The sequence below is a fragment of the Serinus canaria genome, chromosome 26 (genome assembly GCF_022539315.1).
Source record: "Serinus canaria isolate serCan28SL12 chromosome 26, serCan2020, whole genome shotgun sequence".
In the NCBI taxonomy this organism is placed as follows: Eukaryota; Metazoa; Chordata; class Aves; order Passeriformes; family Fringillidae; genus Serinus; species Serinus canaria.
Genome location: NC_066339.1, coordinates 3,557,993 through 3,579,500, shown reverse-complemented (window position 1 = coordinate 3,579,500; position 21,508 = coordinate 3,557,993). Strand labels below are relative to the sequence as shown.

General features: G+C 55.2%; 1 protein-coding gene across 3 annotated transcripts in view; it reads left to right on the top strand.

Moving 5' to 3' along the window:
- The window catches only part of CDK18 (cyclin dependent kinase 18), a 44,090-nt gene extending 28,692 nt beyond the window's left edge, over positions 1 to 15,398 (top strand). For 2 of the 3 annotated variants that reach the window (XM_050985378.1, XM_050985379.1), the window contains exons 5-16: positions 488 to 544; positions 1,589 to 1,703; positions 1,814 to 1,908; positions 1,982 to 2,044; positions 3,490 to 3,613; positions 3,697 to 3,817; positions 4,410 to 4,507; positions 5,684 to 5,789; positions 5,964 to 6,006; positions 6,503 to 6,593; positions 8,269 to 8,346; positions 9,912 to 15,398. In XM_050985378.1, the coding sequence (XP_050841335.1) occupies positions 488 to 544; positions 1,589 to 1,703; positions 1,814 to 1,908; positions 1,982 to 2,044; positions 3,490 to 3,613; positions 3,697 to 3,817; positions 4,410 to 4,507; positions 5,684 to 5,789; positions 5,964 to 6,006; positions 6,503 to 6,593; positions 8,269 to 8,346; positions 9,912 to 9,946 (1,026 nt within the window). In that variant the 3' untranslated portion in view covers positions 9,947 to 15,398. The remainder of the gene's footprint in view (positions 1 to 487; positions 545 to 1,588; positions 1,704 to 1,813; positions 1,909 to 1,981; positions 2,045 to 3,489; positions 3,614 to 3,696; positions 3,818 to 4,409; positions 4,508 to 5,683; positions 5,790 to 5,963; positions 6,007 to 6,502; positions 6,594 to 8,268; positions 8,347 to 9,911) is intronic. The other variant, XR_007780156.1, reaches the window with a different exon arrangement.
- Positions 15,399 to 21,508: the final 6,110 nt, after the last annotated feature.

The window sequence follows — 21,508 nt, the reverse complement described above, 5'->3', positions numbered from 1 at the left end:
GAAACAATGAATCAGCTCCAGCGGTGGCATTTCCCTTCCTTGGCTGCAGCAGCAGAAATTGGAACACAAACTCTGTGTGCAACAAAACAGGAGAGAAAAATCTCCCTGTGCAGACCCCAGGTGCGCCCAGGTGTGCCCAGGTGTGCCCAGGCCTCAGGAGGCATTTTGGGACCCGTGCAGGAGGAGGGAAGGAGAGCTGGAATTGACCTGCCTGTGCTGCCTGATAATCAAACAAAGCCAGGGCGATGTGTCATTAATATTCATGAGCCCCTCATGAATAAGCAATGTGGCTCTGGGGGTTGTGTTCCAGCGCCTTCACTCCCCTGCTCAGGACACTTTTCCCAGGACACACGGAGGGTTTGGGCAGCACCTGGAGGAGAAATCCCAATTGTCACAGCCCAGTGTCCCTGGAATCCCTTCTGGAGGTGAAGCCACCCCTGGAGGAGGTTCCCTCCTCCCCAGTGACGATTTCCTTTCTCTCCCACAGTCAGATATTGGCTTTGGGAAGCTGGAAACCTACATTAAACTGGACAAACTGGGAGAGGTGAGTGCTCTGTGACATCCTGAGAGGAATTCAATGAAACTCAAAGGGCAGCTCGAGGCACAAAGGGCAAAAATCTTCAATATCCAGAAATTTCCAGAGCAGTCTTTCTCCTGGAGCTCAGCCCTGCTGCTGTCACCTCGGATGGTCCTTCCTCCAAATGTTTGGGCACACCAGTGCTGTGCCACCCTGCTGCTAGGAAAATCAGTCCACAAACACCAGAGGCTGATGGTGTTGTCTCCAAAAAGGAGGCAGAGGAGTCCTTTGGCTTTATTCCCATCAAGGCAGAGGCCATGGGGCATTGCCCTGGGGTCTCTCACATTTTTGGAGGATGCAGCCTCCTTTTATCCCAATTTCCCACATTTCCTTTCTCTCTTTTCCCATTTCTGAGGTACCTGAGAGGTTCAGACTTCCCAAAACACCTGATCCCAGAGATTCCCCTCTAATGTACAACCCTCCCTTTTCATTTTTGGTTCTTATGGAATTTAGGGGTTTTTCTTCCCCATTGTTTCTTTCATCTCTCAATGTCCAGTTTGATTTCTCAGCAAACCTGAAGTTTATTTGTGAAACCAAATCTCTTTTTCCATTCATCAATCAGTAGAATTCTCCCCATTGTTTCTTTTCTCTCCCAGTGCTGGTTTTATCCACCAGCAGCCCCACAGCTGGTTTGGAAACACAAATCCCCCATTGCTCTCCCACTGGAGTCTCCAGTTGTGGATTTACCTCTGATTTCACACCAAACATGACAAAGAGTTTCTCTCTGATCGCTGCTCTCAGAGCTGCTGCTTTGCAGGCAGCTTTGGTTTTGTCTCACTGTGGGAACCAGCACAAATCCACCCAAAATATCATTTCCAGCAGCCTGCTCAGCCTCCATTGTCACACCTTCCCTGTCCTCTGCTTCCCTCGATTAAAATTTGCTCAGGAAACGAGGGAGCCCAAAAAGATTTGGTTGGGCTGAATGAACCCACAGCTTGTTTGTAAAGAGAAATGCACCTGGGAATGTCCCCTGTCCCCTGTCCTTTGTCCCCTGTCCCCTGTCCCCGCCAGGGCACCTACGCCACGGTGTTCAAGGGCCGCAGCAAGCTGACAGAGAACCTGGTGGCACTCAAGGAAATCCGCCTGGAGCACGAGGAGGGCGCTCCCTGCACGGCCATCCGGGAAGGTGAGGCCGGCAGGGGCTGGCCCCGGGCTCCCGGCGGGCTTTGGGGGGTTTGGGGGGTTTGGGGGGTTTGGGGTGGCCGTGCCCCCGCTCAGCTCCCGCTGTCCCCGCAGTGTCGCTGCTCAAGAACCTCAAACACGCCAACATCGTCACCCTGCACGACATCATCCACACCGAGCGCTCCCTCACCCTCGTCTTCGAGTACCTGGTGGGTCTGGGGGCGTCTCTGGGGGCTGGGGGGGGCCAGGGGAGGACAGACTGACGTGTCCTTCCCTCTGCAGGACAATGACCTCAAGCAGTACCTGGAGAACTGCGGGAACCTGATGAGCGTGCACAATGTGAAGGTGAGGGGCGTGCAGGGACCCTCCCCTGCCTGTCCTGACTGGGGGGGTTTGGGGCTGGGAGAGGCTGGAGATCCCCTCACCCCACAGTTCCTGCTCCCTTCACCCTCCAGTCCCTGCTCCCTTTGCCCTTTCCAAGGCTGGAGATCCCTTCACCCTCCAGTCCCTGCTCCCTTTGCCCTTTCCTAGGCAGGAGATCCCTTCACCCTCCAGTTCCTGCTCCCTTTGCCCTTTCCAAGGCTGGAGATCCCCTCACCCTCCAGTCCCTGCTCCCTTTGCCCTTTCCAAGGCTGGAGATCCCCTCACCCTCCAGTCCCTGCTCCCTTTGTCCTTTCCAAGGCTGGAGATCCCCTCACCCTCCAGTCCCTGCTCCCTTTCCCCCTTTCCAAGGCTGGAGATCCCCTCACCCTCCAGTCCCTGCTCCCTTTGTCCTTTCCAAGGCTGGAGATCCTCACACCCTCCAGTTCCTGCTCCTTTTGCCCTTTCCAAGGCTGGAGATCCTCACACCCTCCAGTCCCTGCTCCCTTTGCCCTTTCCAAGGCTGGAGATCCCCTCACCCTCCAGTCCCTGCTCCCTTTCCCCCTTTCCAAGGCTGGAGATCCCCTCACCCTCCAGTCCCTGCTCCCTTTCCCCCTTTCCAAGGCTGGAGATCCTCACACCCTCCAGTCCCTGCTCCCTTTGTCCTTTCCAAGGCTGGAGATCCTCACACCCTCCAGTTCCTGCTCCTTTTGCCCTTTCCAAGGCTGGAGATCTCCTCACCCCCCAGTTCCTGCTCCCTTCACCCTCCAGTCCCTGCTCCCTTCGCCCCTTTCTGAGTCTCCCCCAGCATTTCCACCCTAAATAAAATCCCTGCACGTTCACATTTCCTCATCCCACTCCATGACCCTTCCCCACAGCATTTCCTACCCCAGCACAGCTCCGAGGGCTCTTTCCTGCCCACAGCATCCAAATCCCTGTAGGCAGTTTGAGTTTTAGTCCTAAATGCATCCTCCTCCTCCTCCTCCTCCTCCTCCTCCTCCTCCTCCTCCTCCTCCTCCTCCTCCTCCTCCGTGGTGGTGTTTGTGGGTCCCCAGGACGAGGGAAGAGATGAGAATCTTGACTCCACGTTTCAGAAGGCTGATTGATTATTTGATGATCTATATTATATTCAAAGAAAATGATACATTAAAACTATACTAAAGAAAAGAGCAAGGAGACATCAGAAGGCTGGAAAAGGAAGGAATGATAATAAAATCTTGTGAGTGCTCAGAGTCCCAGACAGCCAGACTGGGATTGGCCATTAATTAATAACAACCACATGAGCCCAATCTCAGATCCACCTGCATCCCACAGCAGCAGAGAATCATTGTTCACATTTCATTCCTGAGGCCTCTCAGCTTCTCAGGAGAAAAGATCCTAGCGAAAGGATTTTTCAGAAAACGTGTCTGTGCCACTCCTCCTCCCTGCAGATCTTCATGTTCCAGCTGCTCCGTGGCCTGGCCTATTGCCACGGCAGGAAAATCCTGCACCGAGACCTCAAACCCCAGAACCTGCTCATCAACGAGCGAGGGGAGCTCAAGCTGGCTGATTTCGGTAGGTGAAGCCCTGCAGGGATGGGGCAGGATTGGGAAAAAAAAAGGGGGCAGCTCCTTGATGTGCGTCCCTGCCGCCCCCAGGGTTAGCCAGGGCCAAGTCGGTCCCCACAAAAACCTATTCCAACGAGGTGGTGACGCTCTGGTACCGGCCCCCCGATGTCCTGCTGGGCTCCACCGAGTACTCCACGCCCATCGACATGTGGTGAGGCACCGAGCTGCCCCGGGGGCTTCCCGGCAGCTCCCCGGGCTCTCCGGGAGGGGTCGGGCGTTTCCATCCTCATCCTCACGGCCTTGGGTACAACAGAGGGTGGGGGGCTCCCCCAGGGCTGTTTTCACTGTCCCCAGAGCTCTCCCAGGGCTGTTTTCACTGTCCCCAGAGCTCTCCCGGTGCAGATTTCCCTGTCCCCAGAGATCTCCCATGCAGATTTCCCTGTCCCCAGAGATCTCCCATGCAGATTTCCCTATCCCCATGTCCCCAGAGCTCTCTCAGTACAGATTTCCCTATCCCCATGTCCCCAGAGCTCTCTCAGTACAGATTTCCCTGTCCCCAGAGCTCTCCCAGTGCATTTTCCCTGTCCCCATGTCCCCAGAGCTCTCCCTGTGCAGATTTCCCTGTTCCCAGAGCTCTCCCAGTGCATTTTCCATGTCCCCAGAGCTGTTTCCCCATCCCCTGGCACTCGGGGTCGGCTCCGTGCCATCCCCATTCCCCACCACCTCCCGGAGCCGGTCCCGCTCCAGCGGCGCCACCCGCGGGGTTTGTCCCCCGTGACCCCGCGGTGTCCCCTGCCCTTCAGGGGGGTGGGCTGCATCCACTACGAGATGGTGACGGGCCGGCCGATGTTCCCCGGCTCCACGGTGAAGGAGGAGCTGCACCTCATCTTCCGCCTGCTGGGTGAGCGCCGAGCGAGCGCCGTGCGCTGAGCCCGCTCCCCGCGCGGGGGCAGCGCCCGCCCGCCGGAACGGGAACGGAACGGGAACGAGGAGAGGAACGGGGAGAGGAACGGGGAGAGGAACGGGAACGGGACGGGAACGGGACGGGAACGGGGAGAGGAACGGGAACGGGAACGGAACGGGAACGGGACGGGGAGAGGAACGGGACGGGAACGGGACGGGGAGAGGGAACGGGGAGAGGAACGGGAACGGAACAGGGAGAGGAACGGGGCGGGGAGAGGAACGGGAACGGGACGGGGAGAGGAACGGGGAGAAGAACGGGAACGGGACGGGAACGGGATGGGGAGAGGAACGGGAACGGAACGGGGAGAGGAATGGGGAGAGGAACGGGACGGGAACGGGGAGAGGAACGGGAACGGAACGGGGAGAGGAACGGGGCGGGGCGGGTGGGAAAATGGGATAATGGGATAATGGGATGGGATCCATGGGAAGGAGGGAACAAGGATGGGGTGGGATGGGAAGGAGGGAATTGGGATGGGATGGGATGGGATGGGATGGGATGGGATGGGATGGGATGGGATGGGATGGGATGGGATGGGATGGGATGGGATGGGATGGGATGGGATGAACAAGGATGGGGTGGGATGGGAAGGAGGGAATTGGGATGGGATGGGATGGGATGGGATGGGATGGGATAGGATGGAATAATGGGATGGGATAATGGGATAGACAGGAATGAACAGGGATGAGATGGGATGCAGTAGGAAGGAGGGAAAAGGGGGTGGGATGGACAGCAGTGGACAGGGGTGGGCATGGTCAGCTGGAATGTACAGGAGTGGGCAGGGGTCAGCTGGCACAGACAGGAGTGGGCAGGATCACCTGGCATGGACAGGGGTGGGCAGGGGTCAGCTGGCATGGACAGGGGTGGGCTGGCATGGACAGGGGTGGGCAGGGTCACCTGGCATAGACAGGAGTGGGCAGGAGTGGGCAGGGGCAGCTGGCACCGACAGAAGCTGCCTGCAGCCCCTCCAGGCTGGCACAGGTGTAAGGATGAGAGGCTCCCTGCTGGCACTGCCACCCCCTGGGGACATCAGCGCCCTCTCTCAGGGACAGCCCCCACACTCCCGGAGGTTGCCATCCCACCCAGCGCCCAGGGAGCTCCCCTGTCCCCCCACAGGAACCCCCACCGAGGACACCTGGCCTGGCATAACGTCCAACGAGGAGTTCAAGGCTTACAACTTCAGCCAGTACCGAGCGCAGCCGCTGATCAACCACGCCCCAAGGTGGGACAGGGACAGGGACAGGGACAGGGACAGGTGGGGCATGGAGGGGCGGCCCGGGCAGCCCAGGCTAGTGTTCCCCAGGCTGCAGTGCCACCCGTCCCTCCCGGTGGTGGTTGCAGCCTCCCGGGGGCAGCCTCGGTGCAGTTTTGGTTTTGTTTTCCCTTTCTGTCCCAGGCTGGACTCGGAAGGCGTCGAGCTGCTGACAAATCTGCTGCTGGTGGGTGCTGGGGAGGGGAGGGAAGGGGAGGGAAGGGAAGGGAAGGGAAGGGAAGGGAAGGGAAGGGAAGGGAAGGGAAGGGAAGGGAAGGGAAGGGAAGGGAAGGGAAGGAAGGGACGGGAAGGGAAGGGAAGGGAAGGGAAGGGAAGGGAAGGGAAGGGAAGGGAAGGGAAGGGAAGGGGAGGGGAGGGGAGGGGAGGGGAGGGAAGGGAAGGGGAAGGGGAGAAGGGAGGAAGGGAACCTGGAGCAGGGCACTGCCTTGGGGCAGGTGGGTGGCACTGCTGGGGTGGGCAGGGGTGCCCAGATGTGCGGTGTCAATGCAGAAAGGTGCCCAGATGTGTGGTGTGGTTGTGCAGAGGTGCCCAGATGTGAGGTGTGGATGGGCAGGGGTGCCCAGGTGTGCGGTGTGGATGCAGAGAGGTGCCCAGATGTGCGGTGTGGTTGTGCAGAGGTGCCCAGATGTGCGGTGTCACCGAGTGTTCCTGCCTTTGTGCAGTACAGAGCCAAGGGCCGGATCTCAGCCGAGGCAGCCCTGCAGCACCCCTACTTCAGGAGCCTGGGAGAGAGGGTGCACCTCCTGCCTGACAGTGAGTGTGGGGCACTGCTGACCCAAAACCGGGCAAAAATGGGTCAAAAAAGGGTAAAAAAGGGTCAAACAGGGCACCTCCTGCCTGGCAGTGAGTGTGGGGCACTGCTGGCCCCAAAAAGGGTAAAAATGGGTAAAAAAGGGTAAAACAGGGTAAAACAGGGCACCTCCTGCCTGACAGTGAGTGTGGGCACTGCTGGCCCAAAACCGGGCAAAAATGGGTCAAAAAAGGGTAAAAAAGGGTCAAACAGGGCACCTCCTGCCTGGCAGTGAGTGTGGGGCACTGCTGGCCCCAAAAAGGGTAAAAATGGGTAAAAAAGGGTAAAACAGGGTAAAAAAGGGCACCTCCTGCCTGACAGTGAGTGTGGGCACTGCTGGCCCGAAAAAAGGATAAAAATGGGCAATAAAGAGTAAAAAAAAGTCAAAAAGGGCACCTCCTGCCTGACAGTGAGTGCTGGGCACTGCTGGCCCGAAAAAAGGGTAAAAATGGGCAATAAAGAGTAAAAAAGGGTCAAAAAGGGCACCTCCTGCCTGACAGTGAGTGCTGGGCCCTGCTGGCCCAAAAAATGGGTAAAAAAGGGCAAAAAAGGGTCAAAAGGGGCCTCAGGCACCTCCCTGGTCCTTCAGGGGTGGCTTTGCAGCAGGGTGGGGCAGGGGCTGATGGCTGTGAGAGCGAGGAGGAATAATAACAATAAAACCAATAAAACCAATAAAACCAATAAAAATAGGATTTTGAAATAATAATAATAATAATAATACTGCTAATACTGCTAATAATATATTAATATTACTAATATAAAATTACTAATAACACTAATGCTAATTCTACTACTAATAATACTATAATAACCATAAATACTACTACTAAAATAATAAAATAGAATAACATAATAACATAATAATAACAAAATAAAATAATATAATAATAACAATAATAACCCTAAATAATAGGGGGTTACAATATAATAATGCAATAATAATAATAAATACTAATAATACTAGTAATACTACTATTACTACTACTAATAATAATGAAATAATAACCATAAATACTAATAAGACTGATAATAATAATTTTAAATAATAATAAATGCTAATAATGCTGGTAATACTACTAATGTAATAATATTATTATAAAAACAAATTATAATTATAATAATGTGATAATAATAATAATGCTATTTTTAATAATATAATAATAATATTCATTATTATTATATATTATTATATAATTATTTATAATAATAATTATTATAACAATAGCCATAATACTAAAATGATAATACTAAAATAATACTAATAATAATAAAATAAAATAAAATAATAATAAAAATAATAAAATACTAATACTAATAATAATAATGCTATTTTTAATAATATAATAATTATTATAATAATAGCCATAAATACTAAAATAATAATACTAAAATACTACTAATAATAATAATAAAATAAAGTATTATAATAATAATGATAATGATAATGATAATAATGATGATGACTGATGATGATGATGATAATAATAATAATAATAATAATAATAATAATAATAATAATAATAATAATAATAGTATGATTTGGGTGGGATGGGAGGGGGTGGGAGGCTGAGAGCAGAGGTGCCTGGAGGTGCCACCTGGGGCAGGAGTGACCCCCGTGTCTGTGCCCCCCCTGCCCAGACGCCTCCATCTTCTCGCTGAAGGAGATCCAGCTGCAGAAGGACCCCGGGCACCGCGGCTCAGCCTTCCAGCACTCAGGTAGGGCCGGCCAGGAGCCAGAACCGCCCCAGCCGCTGCCAGGGCGGTGCTGCTGCCAGGCAGGAGAACCCCCAGCACTGCTCCGTGCCCACAGAGCGCCCCTGGGCACTCTGCTGGCACAGCTGGCTGCCCGAGGCACAGCTGGGTGCCCGAGGCACAGCTGGGTGTCCGAGGCACAGCTGGGTGTCTGAGGCACAGCTGGGTGTCTGAGGCACAGCTGGGTGTCCGAGGCACAGCTGGCTGCCCGAGGCACAGCTGGGTGTCTGAGGCACAGCTGGGTGTCCGAGGCACAGCTGGCTGTCCGAGGCACAGCTGGGTGTCTGAGGCACAGCTGGGTGCCCGAGGCACAGCTGGCTGCCCGAGGCACAGCTGGGTGTCTGAGGCACAGCTGGGTGTCTGAGGCACAGCTGGGTGCCCGAGGCACAGCTGGCTGCCCGAGGCACAGCTGGCTGCCCGAGGCACAGCTGGCTGCCAGAGGCACAGCTGGGTGGCCGAGGCACAGCTGGGTGTCTGAGGCACAGCTGGATGTCTGAGGCACAGCTGGGTGTCCGAGGCACAGCTGGGTGCCCGAGGCACAGCTGGGTGTCCGAGGCACAGCTGGGTGCCTGAGGCACAGCTGGCTGCCTGAGGCACAGCTGGCTGCCTGAGGCACAGCTGGGTGTCCGAGGCACAGCTGGGTGCCAGAGGCACAGCTGGCTGCCCGAGGCACAGCTGGGTGCCCGAGGCACAGCTGGCTGCCTGAGGCACAGCTGGGTGTCTGAGGCACAGCTGGGTGCCCGAGGCACAGCTGGGTGTCCGAGGCACAGCTGGGTGCCAGAGGCACAGTTGGCTGCCTGAGGCACAGCTGGGTGTCCGAGGCACAGCTGGGTGTCCGAGGCACAGCTGGGTGTCCGAGGCACAGCTGGGTGCCCGAGGCACAGCTGGCTGCCCGAGGCACAGCTGGGTGTCCGAGGCACAGCTGGCTGCTCTGGCAATGCCCCAGGCTCGGAATCCCCTCCCCCAGCACCCTGCAGAGCCCCCCTGAGCCCCCACTCTGTGTCCCCCCCTGACCCCCTGAGCCCCTCTCCATGTCCCCTCTCTGTGTCCCCCCAGAGCCCCCCTGGATCCCCTCTCTGTGTCCCCTTTCCAGACACCCCTGATCGCCCTCTCTTGGTCCCCTCCTGATCCCCTCTCCGTGTCCCCTCCCCAGAGCCCCCCTGAGCCCCTCTCTGTGTCCCCTCTCTGTGTCCCCCCCCAACCCCCTGATCCCCCTCTCTGTGTCCCCCCTGACCCCCCTGAGCCCCCTCTCTGTGTCCCCTCTCTGTGTCCCCCCCAATCCCCTCCCGAGCCCCCCCGACCCCCTGATCCCCTCCCGAGCCCTCCCTGATCCCCTCTCTGTGTCCCCCCTGACCCCCTGATCCCCTCTCTTTGTCCCCTCCCCAGACACCCCCCGACCCCCCAATCCCCTCTTCGTGTCCCCCCTGACCCCCTGATCCTCTCTCTGTGTCCCCTCCCTGTGTTCCCCAGAGCCACCCCTGTGTCCCCTCTCCGTGTCCCCCCTGATCCCCTCTCCGTGTCCCCCCCAGCCCGCGGCAAGAACCGGAGGCAGAGCATATTTTGAACTGGGATCCGGCACATTTCAAACTGGGAGCTGGCACATTTTGAACTGGGAGCTGGCACATTTCAAACTGGGATCCGGCACATTTCGAACTGGGATCTGGCACGTTTCAAACTGGGATCCGGCACATTTCGAACTGGGATCCGGCACATTTCAAACTGGGATCTGGCTGGCCCTGGTTGCCATGGAGACGGAAGCGCTGAGGAAGGAGCGGCTCCCAGCGGACCCTGGGCAGAATTCCCGGCTCCTGCAGGACCCGAACCCCCCTGGACGGACCTGGGACCTTGTCCCCCCCCTTGTCTGGGGGTGTCCCCTCTGAGAGGAGCCCCAGGGAGGAGCGGCCAGCCCCTGCCCTGCCCGGGGGGTTTGGGGGCTCAGGGGGGGATCTGTGGGGTTTGGGGGCTCAGAGTGGGGATTTGTGGGGTTTGGGGGGGCTCAGGGGGGGATCTGTGGGGTTTGGCCCAGGCAGGAGTTGCTGGAAATGCACCTTTGCTCAGACAAGCTGCCCTGCACCCCCTGGTTTTTGGGGAGACCCCTCTAGGCCTGGCCTGGCACTGGGAGCACCTGGGGCACATCTGGGGCACATCTGGGCACAGGAACCAGGGCAGCCCCCCCGGATTTCACCTCTGCCTGCAGAACCCCCTCTCCCCTCCCTGTTTTGGTGCCCCAATCCAGCTGAGGGAGGAGCAGCCAGAATTCCCCCTGCTGTCCCCAGTCCCTGCCCCCAAACTGGGATGTCCCTGCCCCCAAACTGGGATGTCCCGAGCCCAGGCAGGGCCTGGCACAGCTGCTGCTGCCCCTTTGGGGCTGTGCCCAGCCCGGCCCCTCCTGGGCACGGAGGGGTGGAGCAGCCCCAGCCCCCTCCCCACGGAGCAGGAGGGATCCCAGAGGGATCCCAGAGGGATCTCAGGGCACATTTCCCCTCTGTCCCAGCTCTGAGCCCATCCCTCACACCCATCTGGGCACGGAGGGGAAGGGAGAGGTGCCAACCATCCCCTGGCTCAGCTGTGGGCACCAAAACAGCCCTGGAGCAGCTCAGTGCCCTCCAAGCCGTGCCCAGGCTGGGCAGGGTCGGTGCTCCCAGAGCTCACAGGGGGGTTTCCCTCTCCAGACGCTTTGGGGATGAATCCAGCCCCGCTGCCCCCCAGCCTGGCAGGGTGGGAGCGGGCACGGAGCCTCCCTGCTCTGCCAGGCCCACGTGGGCTTGGCTCTCCTGGAGGATCGGCTCCCTTGGGTCTGGCTGGGACACCAGAGCTGGGACTGGCACCTGGAGCTGGGACTGGCACCTGGGACTGAGACTGGCACCTGGAGCTGGGACTGGCACCTGGAGCTGGGACTGGCACCCAGGACTGGCACCTGGAGCTGGGACTGGCACCTGGGACTGGCACCTGGGACTGGCACCTGGGACTGGCACCCAGGACTGGCACCCAGGACTGGCACCTGGAGCTGGGACTGGCACATGGGGCCAGGTTTGGCACCCGGGACTGGCATCTGGGACCAGGACTAGTAGCTGGGACTGGCACCCAGGACTGGCCCCTGGAGCTGGCACTGGCACCTGGAGGTGAGACTGGCCCCTGGGAGCAGGACTGGCACTTGGAGCTGGGATTGGCACCTGGGACCAGGACTGGCACCTGGGACCAGGATTAGTACCTGGGACTGGCACCCAGGACTGGCCCCTGGAGCTGGCACTGGCACCTGGGAATGGCCCCTGGAGCTGGCACTGGCACTTGGAGCTGGGATTGGCACCTGGGACCAGGACTAGTACCCAGGACTGGCACCTGGGACTGAGACTGGCACCCGGGACTGGCACCTGGCACTGGCACTGGCACTGTGCTCCGGGCCCCAGCTCCCCGTGGCGCTGTCCCCGTGGCGCTGTCCCCTCCTGCCCCAGCTCTCCGTGGGGCTGTCCCCCATCCCCTGCAGCAGCAGCGATTCCTCCGCAATCCTTGGGCAGCGCTCGCTGGGAGGGGAAAGGAGCGAGCCCGGAGCTCCCGGGGCTGCCGGGGCGGCTCCTCCCGGTGCCAGCTCAGAGCCCCCGGTGCCACCCGAGCTCTGGCCCAGACGGGTCTCCAGACGTCTGCGCTGTCTGAGGTTTGCCCAGCCCTGCTCTGTTCCCTTCCCGGGATTCCCAGCCTGAATTGTTCCCTAATTGATTCCAGGGCTGGGGAAGAGCAGGAACAGCCCCCAGCCCCCAGGGACGCGGTTGGGGCCGGGTTTGCCTGGTCCCTCCTGACTCATTCCCTCTTTTCCTCATCCCCTCTTTTCCTGGGCTCTCTTGGTTCCTTCTTTTTCTTGTTCCCTCTTTTCCTGGCTTCTCCTGGTTCCATTTTTTCCAGGTCTCTTCTGGTTTCCTTCTTTTCCTGGTCCCTCTTGGTTCCTTTTCCTGCTCCCTCCCAATTCCCTTCTTTCCTGGTCCCTCCTGATTCCCTTCTTTCCTGGTCCCTCCTGGTTCCCTCTTTTCCTGATTCCTTCCTGAATCCCTTTTTTCCTGATCTCCTGATTCCTTCTTTTCCTGGTTTCTCCTGGTTCCCTTTTTTCCTGGTCTTTCGTGATTCCTTCTTTTCCTGGTCCTTCCTGGTTCCCTATTTTCCCGATTCCTTCTTTTCCTGGTCTCTCTTGGTTCCTTCTTTCCCTGGTTTCTCCTGGTTCCCTTTTTTCCTGGTCTCTCCTGATTCCCTCTTTTCCTGGTCCCTCCTGAATCCCTTTTTGCCTGATCTGATTCCTTCTTTTCCTGGTCCCTCCTGATTCCATCTTTTTCTGGTTCCCTCTTTTCGTGATTCCTTTTTTCCTGGTCCTCCCTGGTTCTCTCTTTTCCTGCTCTTTTCCTGATTCCCTCTTTTCCTGGTCCCCCCTGATTCCCTCTTTTCCTGGTCCCCCCTGATTCCCTCTTTTCGTGGTTCCCTCTTTTCCTGCTCCCTCCTGCAGCTGGGGCCAGGCTGAGCTCTCCCAGTGCCACCTTCCCTCCCACCCAGGAATTTCCTTCCCAGGGCTCCAGCTCAGCACAAGGACAAGGACAAGGACACGGAGGCTCCTCGGGTGCCTGGGCTGAGGAATTCTCTGTTCCCAGGGGAGCAGAGCCTGGAGCAGGGCAGGAACCCTCCCTGCACCACCCAGGAAATCCCTCCTGCTCCCTTCTCCCATCCCCACCATTCCAACAACAAAATTCCTTCGGATTTGGGAGGTTCAGGACAAAAAAAGTGCTTTTTTTTTATTCCCTTTTTTTATTCCCCTTCTTCCCTATACAAAAGATGGGGGGGGGGGGAAATGGAGCTAAAGGGAATTTTCCCAAGGTTTTCCAACTCTGGGAGTGGGAATGAATTCCCAGCTGAGCCACCCCACATCCCCACAGGGAGAAATTCACATCCAGATCCCAAATTCCTGCTGGGAGAATCCCACGGAGCCAGGAGCATTCCCAGGGCCAGGAAAAGCCCTGCTGCCTCCTGCTTATCCTTGCACAGCCTTTCCCTTTTTCCCTATAAATCCCCCCAAAAGGGTGGGGGGGGGTTTGGTTTCCACCTTTGGAGAGAATTCCCAACATTTGGCAACACCCAAAACCCGAGAAAAATGAGAATTTCTTCCCTCCTAAACTTTTTTTTCCCTTTCTTTCCAGCTTTTCCAGTGATTTTTTTGCCAGATTTTTTGGGGTTTTTTTTTCCCCTCTGGAATCACACCCAGAACTCCCCAACTTTTCCATCATTCCAGAGAATTCCAGAAGGTTCCAATCCCCCATTCCTGACTAGCTCCCAGTCCCAGATAAGCCCTTTTATCCCAGGCATTTCATGGATATTTGATCCCCTCTTGGAGTGTAAATATTTGGTGCCACGCTCCGATCCCCACAGCTGGAAAAAAAAAATCCCAAAACCAACTGAGCTGGAGGCTGGCAGGGATTCAATCCCAGAGTCAAATCCCTCTTTTCCACCTCTGCCATCAAATTCCAGCCCTTTTTAGGGGGAGAGAAACCCCCTGGATGCCCCATCCTTAAAAAAATCCCCGTTCCTGTCCCATCCCTGGGCTGGATTCCCCAAGTTTTGGAGCAGCAGTTGGAATTTTCATGAAAATGTTGGGAATTTCTGGGGTTTTCCAGCATTTTTTATCCCTTCATTTCATGGATTCTCCCACCCACCACCTCCAGGCAAAAGGAGCTCCTTGATTTGTCCTACACTCAGTTTTTCCTTGGAATTTTTTCTCTCCTGGCTTTGTCTTGCACTCCTTTTTTTTTTCTTGGAATTTTTTCTCTCCTGGCTTTTTCTTGCACTCATTTTTTCCCTTGGAATTTTTTCTCTCCTTGCTTTGTCTTGCACTTTTTTTTTTTCTTGGAATTTTTTCTCTCTTTGTCTTGCACTCGGTTTGTCCTTGGAATTTTTTCTCTCCTTTCTTTTCCTTGCACTCATTTTCTCCTTGGAATTTTTTCTCTCCTTTCTTTGTCCTGCACTCCTTTTTTTTTTTTCTTGGAATTTTTTATCTCCTTTCTTTGCCTTGCACTCTTTTTTTATTTAGAATTTTTTCTCTCCTTTCTTTGTCTTGCACTCGATTTTTTTTTTTTTTTTGGAATTTTTTCTCTCCTTTCTTTTCCTTGCACTCCTTTTTCCTTGGAATTTTTTCTCTCCTGGCTTTCTCTTGCACTCAATTTTTTTCCTTGGAATTTTTCTTCTCCTTTCTTTGTCCTGCACTCATTTTTTCTTGGAATTTCCCCCTTTTTTTTCTATTTTTATTACCAGCAAAGAGGATTTTTGGCTGTTCCCTCAGGGAATTTGTATTCCTGGTATTCTTTTGTCTGGCCAGCTGGGATGGGTGAGGGACCAGAATTAAATCAGGGTTTGGGACCAACCCAAGGGAGGCAGAGCTGTTCATCCCATCCCTCCCTTCCCACACGGATCCTCCTTTCCTGCCCCACCCCACGGGGAAAACTCAAACCACAAAATTCCTTCGGCTTTGGGAGATAAATTGAATTTTTTCCCATTTTTTCTTGACACACAAGATGAAAAAAGTGGAATTAAGGAGAATTTTCCCGAGGTTTTCCAATGTTCTCTTTGGGTTTTTCCCTGGTCTCCAGCTGTGCTGCACATCTGGAGGCTCAAACGGTCAAAAATTGGGGCTGGATTTGGGATTTCTCTCCAAAATTGGATTTTGGTGCCATGGCTGAGCAGAAATAATAAAAAAATTCCACATTTCCTCATTGCCTTCCTCCACCCTCAGCATCCTCCTCATCCTCCAGCAGGAGAAATCCAGGATGGATCCCCGGGCTGGGAATTCCTTGGCAGGAAATTGAAAATAAATGTATTTAACTAGGGCTGAACAAGGCTCCTTTTAAAAGAAATGATTTTAAGGATTTATTCCAAAAGAAGTAATGATTTTTTATATGTATGTGTATAGAGAGAGAAAGGTTTTTCTGGAATAAATGGAAAGGTACAAAAAAAAAATAAATAATAATAAATAATAAAGGATTTTATCCGTCTGGCAATCTCTGGGATTTATTTTATAAGAATATTTTAAATTTTTTATTTTGGAAAAATAGAGATAGAATAGAAAAAATATTCCTACTTTTAATTTATCAGATGAAAAAAATTCTATTTTTCTTTTTTTCTGTTTAAGATTTTTTTTGAGGCTTTTAAGGTTTTTTTTTTTTTTTTTCAGGGGATCAGCTGTGGGGTCTTTGGGGGATTTGGGGAGATTTTTGGGGGATCTGTGGATCTTTGGGGGATCTGTGGAGTCTTTGGGGGATCATCTGTGGGGTCTTTGGGGGATTTCTGGGAGCTCTGTGGGGTCTTTGGGGGATCATCTGTGGGGTCTTTGGGGGATTTGGGGAGATTTTTGGGGGCTCTGTGGGGTCTTTGGGGGATCTGTGGGGTCTTTGGGGGATTTGGGGAGATTTTTGGGGGATCTGTGGATCTTTGGGGGATCTGTGGGGTCTTTGGGAATCCTGTGGGGTCTTTGGGGGATCTGTAGGGTCTTTGGGAGTCCTGTGGGGTCTTTGGGGGATTTGGGGAGATTTTTGGGGGATCTGTGGATCTTTGGGGGATCTGTGGGGTCTTTGGGGGCTCTGTGGGGTCTTTGGGGGATCTGTGGGGTCTTTGGGGGATCTGTGGATCTTTGGGAGTCCTGTGGGGTCTTTGGGGGATCTGTGGGGTCTTTGGGGAATCTGTGGGGTCTTTGGGGGATCTGTGGGGTCTTTGGGAGTCCTGTGGGGTCTTTGGGGAATCTGTGGGGTCTTTGGGGCCAGAGCCAGCAGGGATTTGGGGATTTGGGATTTGGGATTTGGGGATTTAGGACAGACCTCCCCCCTGGCAGCCTGAGTCACCTCGGGGTGCCCAGGGCAGGTGCCCAGGGAGGAGCTCTTTGCCAAACCAGTTCTGCCTTGTGCCACCCTCACTCCTGCTCCGGGCAGGGCCGGATCCCGAACCGGGAACGCCGCCCAGCCCCCGCCCCCAGCCCCCTCCTGGCCCCAGGTGTCCCCAAATGTCCCCAGCAGGGCCTTGGGATCCTGCAGGGTCCCGGGGTGTGACACTGCTGCCCTTCCTGGGCGAGGTGGCAGCTGGGGGATCTTGTGGGATCTTGTAGGGATTGTGGGATCTTGCAGGAATTGTGGGATCTTGTGGGATCTTGTAGGAATTGTGGGATCTTGTAGGGATACTGGGATGATGTAGGAATTGTGGGATGTTGTGGGAATTGTGGGATGTGGCAGGAACTGCAGGATCTTGTAGCAGTTGTAGGATCTTGTGGGATCTTGTAGCAGTTGTGGGATGTAGGAATTGTGGAATCTTGTCGAGATACTGGGATGTTGTAGGAATTGTGGGATCTGGTGGGAATTGTGGGATCTTGCAGGAATTGTGGGATCTTGTGGGATCTTGTAGGAATTGTGGGATCTTGTAGAGATACTGGGATGTTGTAGGGATTGTGGGATCTTGCAGGAACTGCGGGATCTTGTAGCAATTGTGGGATGTTGTGGGATGTAGGAATTGTGGAATCTTGTAGGGATACTGGGGTGTTGTAGGGATTGTGGGATCTTGTGGGATATTGTAGGAATTGTGGGATGTTGTAGGAATTGTGGGATGTGTCAGGAATGGTGGGATGTAGGAATTGTGGGATGTAGGAATTATGGGATGTGTCAGGAATTGTGGGATGTGTCAGGAATTATGGGATGTTGCACCTGAACAACGCAGGCCTCATAGCACACCCGCCCTGGCGCTGGTAACTGTTCTTAGCAGAATTCCCTCAGAATTCCCTCAGAATTCCCTCAGAATTCCCTCTCTGTAGAACCCATCAGTCACTAAGACACCCCCTGAGCTAAACCAAGAACCGAGACGCTGAGGAAGCGAACAGCAGGACCCCACAGAGCAGAGGGCTGTAAAACACCAGGACTGCACCCACAGCCACCGAGAAGCAGAGGCAGCAAAGGGAGCTCCAGCCACAAACACCACCCGAGAATCGAGAATCGAGAATCGAGAATCGAGAATCGAGAATCGAGAATCGTGTCCTCAGCCACTGACAGAACCTGTGAAGGTTCTCATGCAAACAATAAACAAAAAAAAATAAAATAAAAACAAGAAGCTGAATTGTATCAGCAGACGGTGCCAGAGCCCTGGCTCTGCCACAGCAGGATGGTTTGGGTGTCTGGCTGTCCTTCCATCCCTTCCCTCCCGTTTTTGGGGGCTCAGCCCGGCTGTGCCACCCCTGGCACGGGGCAGCGCTGCCAGGAGGAAGCAGCGGGGTGGCAGCTCCAGGGCAGTGGGTGTGGGAGCAATTCCCTCTGGGAGGGAGGGGAGCTGGAGGCAGCACTTCCTCCTCCAGACGAGTGTGACGAGCTCTGCCACCACCAGGCCGAGATTTCAGGCTGGTGCTTGACCTAGAATTGGAGCCAGGCTCCCCAAACCAGCCTCTCTGGGAGCTCCTGACCCCGAAACACGCGAGGTGGACGCTCCCTCTCTGCCTCTCTGCTTTCTGAGCACCTTTCCTGCAGCCAGCCCCTCACAGGTGGAGCTTTCTGCCTTCTCAGGAATTCCTCAAGCAGGTCCAGTGCCTCAGAGTTATTTTTTATCAGCTCAGGTTTTGGCTGGTGCTGGGATTTTGGTTTGATCCCATCTCCAAATGCACACAAGGGTCCTGGGCCCATCCCAGGTGGCTGCTGGGGTAACTCTTGGGGGTTTAGGGGTCTCTCAGCCCCAATTTGCCCCAAAGGGGGACAGGGAAAACTCCCCCAAGATCTGACCCCAAGTCCTTGGCCAACCCAAACACTGGGAAAGCTTTGGAGGAGCTCCAGGAATCTGCTGCCCTGTGGGGCCTCAGGTGGTTCCACCCCAAGGAAAGCCTCAGAAAATTCGTTTTTAGAGCTGGATTTCCCCACTGTGTTGAGCCTGGGCTGAGAGAGGTGATTCCAACAGCACCAAAAAATCGGGGCTGGGGGTCTGCAGTCACTGCAAGCAGGACCCAGCACGATAAAAAACTGCTCCTCTTGTTGAAAAGAACAATTTCCATACCTGAAAAAATCCTTTCTGCCCCTGGAATGTGCCAGGGCATGGAAAAACCAGAGGAAGGTGTTCCCCAAAGGCCACTTGGACCCTCTGGAGCATCCCTGGTGCTCGCCAGGGCCGCCGTGGCTGCAGCCCTGCCCTCCCTCCATTCATGGTTTCACTCTGCAGCAAGGGCAGAACTGGGGGTGGTTTAATTCAGAGCAAGCACAACATTGATTCCACTTTGGAAAGCAGCCTGGAAGTGCCTCCTGGTGGAGCTAATTCGGGGTTTGCATCTCCTCCTGGCATTCTGATGAGCTCCCTGCGGGGAGAGGAGCTGCATTTCTGTGGAAGCAGCAGGGATCTGGGTGTTCTTGTGCTGACTAAACCCACCCACGCCTCGGGGCTTATTTGCAAGCAGATCCTGCATGGGTTCTGTCAGCCCTGATGGAAGGGCCTGATGGCCCTGGGAGATGGCACTCTGGTGTTCCTGGGAGCTGGCACTGTGATATTCCTGAGATGGCACGCTGGTATTCCTGGGAGCTGGCACTGTGATATTCCTGGGAGATGGCACTGTGATATTCCTGAGATGGCACGCTGGTATTCCTGGGAGCTGGCTCTCTGGTGTCCCTGGGAGATGGCACTCTGGTATTCCCAGGAGCTGGCACTGTGATATTTCTGGGAGCTGGCACTGTGGTGTCCCTGGGAGATGGCACTCTGGTGTTCCTGGGAGATGGCACAATGATGTCCCTGGGAGCTGGCACAATGATGTTCCTGGGAGATAGCACTCTGGTATTCCCAGGAGCTGGCACTGTGATATTCCTGAGATGGCACTCTGGTATTCCCAGGAGCTGGCACTGTGATATTCCTGAGATGGCACTCTGGTATTCCCAGGAGCTGGCACTGTGATATTCCTGAGATGGCACTCTGGTATTCCTGGGAGATGGCACTGTGATATTCCCATGAGCTGGCACTCTGGTATCCCTGGGAGATGGCACTCTGGTGTTCCTGGGAGATGGCACTGTGATATTCCCAGGAGCTGGCACTCTGACATTCCTGGGAGCTGGCACTCTGGTATTCCCAGGAGCTGGCACTCTGGTGTTCCCAGGAGCTGGCACTGTGATATTCCTGAGATGGCACTCTGGTATTCCCAGGAGCTGGCACTCTGGTATTCCCAGGAGCTGGCACTCTGGTATTCCTGGGAGATGGCACTGTGATATTCCTGAGCTGGCACTCTGGTATTCCCAGGAGCTGGCACTGTGATATTCCCAGGAGATGGCACTCTGGTATTCCCAGGAGCTGGCACTCTGGTATTCCCAGGAGCTGGCACTGTGATATTCCTGAGATGGCACTCTGGTATTCCCAGGAGCTGGCACTCTGGTGTTCCCAGGAGCACCCAGGTCACTCGGTGCAGCTCTGGGCAGGGGCTGGGTCGATCTTTGTCACCTCTGGATGCCGCTGCTGTGTCTGGGGGTGGTGCAGAGAAGCTCCAGAGGAGGGGAGGGCACTGCTGGGCCACTGCAGGGTTGGGAACGCCAGCCCTGGAGAGCTGATGCCATGAGCGGTGAGTTCAGGTCTCCCAGCTCCCTGGATCTCCCTTATCTCCAGATAAAGATCCGGAATGTGGCCCAGGGAAAGCTCTGTCAGTGGTTTTTGGGGCAGAGCCCCTGGAGTGTGGGAGATGAGGATCAGCCCTTCCACCAGTGCAGGGAGATGGATGGGAGAAGGGAGCTGGGAGATGGCAGAATCCTGGAATTGTCCCGGTTGGAAAAGACCTCTGGAGATCACCCAGCCAGGGGCACCTGGAGCAGGTGACGCAGGAACACGCCCAGGTGGGTGCTCTGGTGCTCCTGGCTGCCTTTCCCAGCAGTTTTTGATGGAAAGGCTCTGTTATCCCAAACCTTTGGCTGGAAAAGCTCTGTTATCCCAAACCTTTGGGTCTAAAGGCTCTGTTATCCCAAACCTTTGGGTCTAAAGGCTCTGTTATCCCAAACCTTTGGGTCTAAAGGCTCTGTTATCCCAAACCTTTGCCTGGAAAAGCTCTGTTATCCCAAACCTTTGGCTGGAAAGGCTCTGTTATCCCAATCCTCTCTCCCTTCTGACTGGGGAAGGGAAGCAGAGGCTGCTGCAGCAGCACGGCCCCAAATCGAGTTTATAATCGAGTTTTTGCCCGGCAAGGAGAGCCCCAGGCTGTGGCTCAGCGTCCCCATCCAGGCTGGTTCGGGAGGTGTTTGATGCCCTAATGATAAAACCCAATTTCCGCCGTGCCGTTGAGTCATCCCCTGTCCCTGAACTTCATTCCTGCCTGGCCCAGCCTGTCCCCATCGGTCACGCAGCACAAGGACACCGCTCCCGGCCCTCGGGGCGCTGCAGCTGCTCTTTGATTGTTTCATGGCCTCAGGTGCCCGGCAGCCGCAGGAGCCTCGAGTTTGGGGCACTTTGGGGGGGGTTGGGGTGCGGTTATCACCTCGCTGTCGCGGTACCTTTGTCCCCTGCGGTGGCGGCAGGAGCCGTGCCCGTGTTCTGCGGGCAGGTTGGCACGGAAGAACAAGGGCTGGCATGTAATTTAGGGTTAGGTAAAGATTAAGCTGTGGCCAGGTGGGAATGAGCACCTGCGGCCCCGGAGCGGCATTCCAGAGGCACGGGTCACAGGATGGGCGAGTTCCCGTGCCCGGCCACCTGCAGCCAGCGCTCCGTCATGGCCGAGCTCCGCCGGCTCTGCTCTGCCTGGAAAGAGTGTTCTAAAAATTGCCAGCCTTCCCCAGCTAAAGTAGGTGAAATATTTATAAACCCATCCTCCAGAGAAGACCTTTTGCGTAAGCATCAACCGCTCCGGCTTTAAAACCTCCCCCCGCCCCAAGGCAGCTTGTGCCGCTTACCCGGGGAAGGGGCAACTTTAATTGCGTTTGTCTGGCACGGTGGCACCTTTTCAGGGCCACGGGGGACCGCGGGAAGGGCTGGCAGCAGGGGGAAAAAAAAAAAAAAAAAAAAAAGGGATTTCTGGATTTCCTGCCTGGGCTGTGCTCTGTTCCATCGGGTGTAGCCGCTGTGGCTGCGCTTTAATGCCGGGGGAGGGGGCGCGCACCGCGCAGAGGGGTCGCCCCACTTTTGGGAGGAT